At 29.4% G+C, this 5,643-nt stretch overlaps 1 protein-coding gene across 1 annotated transcript; it reads right to left on the bottom strand.

Moving 5' to 3' along the window:
• Positions 1-205: 205 nt before the first annotated feature.
• LOC108339666 (probable terpene synthase 2) lies at positions 206-5,402 on the bottom strand. Its single transcript, XM_017576849.1, has 7 exons — positions 5,188-5,402; positions 4,790-5,078; positions 3,035-3,410; positions 2,703-2,918; positions 2,488-2,626; positions 948-1,193; positions 206-614 (listed from the first exon to the last, which is right to left on the bottom strand). The coding sequence occupies exons 1-7, from the start codon at positions 5,314-5,316 to the stop codon at positions 321-323; spliced, it is 1,689 nt and encodes a 562-aa protein (XP_017432338.1). The 5' UTR covers positions 5,317-5,402; the 3' UTR covers positions 206-320.
• Between the last annotated feature and the right edge of the window lie 241 nt (positions 5,403-5,643).

Consider the following 5,643-nt stretch of genomic DNA (forward strand, 5'->3'; position numbering starts at 1 on the left):
TAGATAACTTCAAAGGAAATTAAAATCGTATATCATCCTCAATATAAACTTGCTAATATTTACTTCAATTGTTATATCGGGAAAAAAATGCATTTTAATTGTCCAAAAGTGATGTTTAATATTTCTAAAAGGAAATTATTAATTAAAAAAAATTTCTTTTTTGACAAATTTTTATTTTTTGACAAGCTTGCCGAACAATCAAAAGGATATGCAAACATGAGTTTTCAAGCCGACCGTTACACAAAATGCATGAGTTTTCAAGCCGACCGTTACACAAAATGTAGATCACCAACAATTAATTAAAGACCAAAGCTTCTAGTTTATACAGACATCTTTTTAACTAATAAAGCTTCAATGTGATCTTTCATTATCCCTTCTGCATTTGTATAGATATCTTCATCTTTGTAAAGCACGTCGATCACACGTGCAAAGTTGACCGCACGCATAAGAAATTTCATTGATACTTGAGTAGGAGCTAAGCATGCATCGTTTATGTCCTTCCAAGCATTCTCAACTAACTTGCGTAGTTCTTCAATGGCACATTTCCTTGAGATTTTATGCTCCTTCATATAACATTGAATGCTTGAAACAACATGTTGTCTCTCCTGTTCAAACTTCACAGACAAAAATAGCAACAAAAAGAAAAAACAGAATCCAAATAAAATTAATATTTAACATATAGGATTTACAAATGATCTTAGAAAAAATATTATTTCTTTATCTTTTAAAATTTTATGAGTTTTGCAATTACCAACTCTTAAAATAAGACAAATTTCTTATATAAACTCAAATTACTTATAAGGGGTTCATATAGTTTATAAAGAAACTGATGACAAGTACAATTCTATTATTATTATTTCTTCTCGACATATTTTCTAAAATTATGTATAATTTGTAATTCTCTATTTAGTTAAATTGATAGAAATTAATTAGTGTGTAGGGTGCACCTCATCTCCAACAATGTCATCCATGATCCTAAGCAGAAGTATAGAAGCTGCAATAATTACTGGTTCAGTCGTTGCCCATAGAAGGATCTCCTCTGTTGTATCTTCCATGCCTAGGAAGGATGAGGTAATCAACATAGGGTAACCACTGGACGTTGTTCTTACTCGCATGTATTCTTCCACTGTTGGAACGTGATTGGAATGGCACCATCTTGCCTCAACCATCTGAGCCTGGACTAGTCTTTTTATCTAGCATAAAGGCACAAATTTAAATATATAATATTCAGAAATATATTCCACACTTTTCACTCGATATAAGAAAAAGATGGTCACACTTTGTGTATGCCAAATCTTACACGTTTTGGAATATGAGAATTTTAAAGCTACACCTTTCAATCTTTCTACATCTATCTAACTTTAAATAAAATATTAATATTTTAATAATTCTACTTGATTCATTTTATTTTATATTTTAAAATAAAATTGTTTTTTTAGTGGTGAATAATCACTAGTGAAGAGAAACGACAACGATTATTTTTGTCTAACTGCAGTGGTTTCGCAACCGAGGTATATACAGACAAGATAAAAAGTCTACACTTTTTGTTTCGGTTCTGAACCGAGACAAATATATGTATGTTTTTGCCTCAGTTACTGGTGAACCGAGTCAATACAGGGAGTCTTATGCCTCAGTTTGGAGTTGAACCGAGACAGTAAAATTTTTTTATATTTTACGAAAAAATACATTCTTGTGTAGCAGGATTTTTACGAAAAAATTGTTTTTTTTTTGTGTTGAATACTATAAAGTAAAAAAGTGATGTCTATGTATCGTCAACCATCAAATAATACAATTTCTATTTGGAAAAAGTTAGTTTCATACGGATTAAAAAACATTTGACTATTTTTTAATAATATAATACATATTATAATTTTAAATAAAAAAAGCAATGTAACTATAATCAAAATATTATTATTTAATCGATCAAACAAACGTAATTTATCGTTTTGTTACGTCAAAATACTACTGCTCTTTTTATTTTTTTAATAAAATAAAAAATCTCAGACAAAGTATATGAGATCATGTCATTCCTATGGAATGACAGTATATTTGGATAGGTTCTTTTACCACATGCCACAGGTATAAAATTGAGTATTATTTATGAAGTAAAATGATTAAGAAGTAAATTTTAAATTTAATTTAACTTTATAAAATTGATTTTAAATTTAATTTAACTTTATAAAATTGATTTATAAAATAAAGTTTGAAGTCACTTAAGTTTGTAATCACTTATATATTTTAAATTAGTTTTATATTTAGTTGTGAGATTTCCAACACTATTATTACTTTTATTACATGTGTTTCTGACTTCAAATCTTTTAAAATTATAATAAATATTATCGAACGTTTATATATATATATATTTATTGTCATAATAGGATAAGTGATACTTTAAAAAAATATGATTTTCAAAGAATATTTAATATGACTTCTTAGTATCAGTTGAATAAAGAATAAGAAAAAAAATAATTGAAACTATAATTTTACCTCTTTCGCGACATACTTAATGCAGTATACTTTTCCTTGCTTTCTCATCTCCTGGTCAATTTCTTCGCATACGTCCAAAATTGCCTTATAACATAATTGCATGTATTTTGGGAGATCAACCAAGCAACGAATATCCCACCTGCAAGTTTCGAGAAAGTTATCTTTGATATATTGGTAGAATTAAGCTAAAGATATATCATTTTGATGTGCCTAACCTGTCAATTGCATTGGTGAAAAGCTCAAGTTCTTCTATGGTTCCATAGGCATCGTAGAGGTCATCAATCATGGTACCTAGAGCTGCTAATTTTGCTGTTATCCATCTAGAATATTGTGGTTCAAAATACACCCCCAATGCCCAAAAACAACATTCTACGATCCTATCTCGTGTAAAAGGTAAGTTGGATGAGACATCTAAATCCTTATACCACCATCTGAATAAAAAACAAAACAACATTAATATTTCAAAGACAAAAACAAAAGGATAGAATGTTTAACTGATATATATTGATTTATACAACGAAAGGTAATGTGTCGAGGAATATATTACTTGGTTAGACAGCTGAGTTCTTTCAAATGCAGCTCCTGCAACTTGTTAAAATCTAATTTTGCAAATGTTATCAATTTTTCGTCATGAGATGGATATTCTTCGTAGAAAGACACAAAATATGTTGTCTCCAACCTAGGGAAACCTCGACGAAGTGATTGTCTTAAGGTATGTTGAACTCGTGCCACAAGAGAACAACTTAGTTGGGTGGTCATAAACTTAGTTAATTGCTCCAGACTGAAATTGTGTGCTTCTTCAAGTACATTTTCTCCACAACATCTTAGTTGGGCTGCTTCATACAAACTTAACATTCCTTCAATATCATCGGCTAAACATTCCTTAAATTTTCCAGTTTGATCTCCGAATTTGAAAAATACACCTGTTTAAGTTATAAACATGTGTTGATTTCAAGATATATATTTAATTATACAACTATTATACAAGGGATGCCACCACCCAAATGACTTAAACATTAAAATCAAACTATTTGTATAAGTTGGTTTTATTCACTCTATAAACCCAATCGTAAAAGTGAAAATTGTTTTGATCAAATAAAAATGTGTTGTATAATTTAAAAGAGAACAAACCCTCTCCAGATAAAATTATATTTATAAGAGGTTGTTGAGTTTTGGTGACTTAGAAATTTTTACTGACCCAAACATGTATGTATTTTTTCCATTCATTGATTTGAGTATTCAAACTAAGGCAAATTTTATAATCATTAACTTTCTAATGCCATTTCATGGTTACTCACTTCTTTAATTATCTTGTAGGCTACTTTGTCTTTGTTATAGTTATATATATATATATATATATATATATATATATATATATATATATATATATATATATATATAAAAGTTCAAGTTCATGTTTATTTTAGAAAAGAAACCCATTATTTTATTTTATATAGTAGTCTGTCTCTCCCAAATCACATTTTTTATAAAGTTAAATTTGATGGATCTTTATATGAGAATTCATTGGAAGAAACAATACTAATAAAATGAGTTTAACCTATATATAAAATGTTAATATCACAATCTAAATTTTTAAGATAATAAATTTACAAATTTTATTTTTATATAATATTTAATTTTTTAATTTGTACTCAATATATGTTTGCTTGACCCTCTACATAAAAAGACTTTTGCTACAAAGGGTCTATCAGAATCGGTCAAAAAAATTGAACTAATTACTACTAAAGAGTCTTTCGAGAAAGAATTCCTTAAGAAAACATAAGCCATAATAATCCTATGCATAAAGAAAGTGACCCAATGTAAGAAATAAAACAAAGAGAGGTAATAATATAGAAAAGCAGGATAGAGAAGAGGAATATCAAGAGAGAATACGTAATAATTTTTTTATGGCCTTCACTACTCAACACAAGGTGGTGTATACAGGCATTACTCATTACAACTAATATTCTTTCAGGTAGGTATAAAAAATTTCTCTCTTCTTTAGACAAGGGTCACACGTCACTTAGTAACAAAATCTTTAAGATTAGGAAGGTCAATGAAAGCATGTGGAGTAGTACTTGGGCTATGCTCAATGTCTGAATCATACTTGGATTATGTTCAGCATCTAGAACATTACTTGGGTTGTACTCACATTGTGTATAGTCAATAGGATTAGAGTAGTGTAAGAGTCTAATGATTCTTTCACCCAAAACTAAACTTAAATAATACCATCCTAGTGATTTGAAAAAGAAGTTATTGTTCTTTGAAAAGTAAATTTGGTTAAATGCTCAGGAAAACCTACTTGAAGAAATGCGGTATCCATGTTGTCTAAGCAGCCGAAAGAGTAGAGCCGTGTGGTAAAGATCATCGTTGTTGTGAGCTATTATATTATTGTCCTTTGTTGAAATGTCATAAACTTGACATAGAGCAGTGTCAATTTCGTGCTCAAAATGGTAAGACACACCCAAACGTTGGACTGAATCAATGAAGTTCAATTTAAAAGAGAAATTGTTATCATCAATAGATGAAACAAGCCTCTTCCTCACGTGCTCTTTTAGTAGTTTAGCTTGTTGAATACGGCTATCACTTTCCTGCATGAAGTAATGAAAGGCCCGTCGTATGAAATGTTATCTAGACTGATGAAATGTTAAATACATGCAAATGTAACATTTTAGATAAAGAGATTGAAAAAGTAAATACAGCGGAAGAAGGAACATAGGAAAGAAATCGATCGCCCCAAACAGAGGGATGAAAATTTGCAGTGGGTCGAGTGACGGGAGGTTTTGCACCAGTGGCAGAAATTGGAATTGATAAGCCTCCGTTGGACATGGTTTGTATGGGACTATGCGTATTACCAAGTAACAGACACCCTTCTTCAATTGTGTATGTTCCTGTTCCTGTCTGTCACATGCTATACTGACACACGGAATTTATAAGAGGTAATGGATTAAATTGAGAATATATATCTTTGAGTCCACATAATTAAGACACTGTGTAAATGAAAAGAAAAATAATTTTCAATATTTGTTAAAAGTTTCAAAAGTAAAAAAATTCAATAACTATTGTCTATATCTTTAATTTTTAAATTAGTTAATGTTAAACATCATTAAACTTAGATATATTAATTATGTTCACAATTATTCTTATTCAGTCTAA

Source organism: Vigna angularis, chromosome 5 (genome assembly GCF_016808095.1).
Source record: "Vigna angularis cultivar LongXiaoDou No.4 chromosome 5, ASM1680809v1, whole genome shotgun sequence".
Lineage (NCBI taxonomy): Eukaryota > Viridiplantae > Streptophyta > Magnoliopsida > Fabales > Fabaceae > Vigna > Vigna angularis.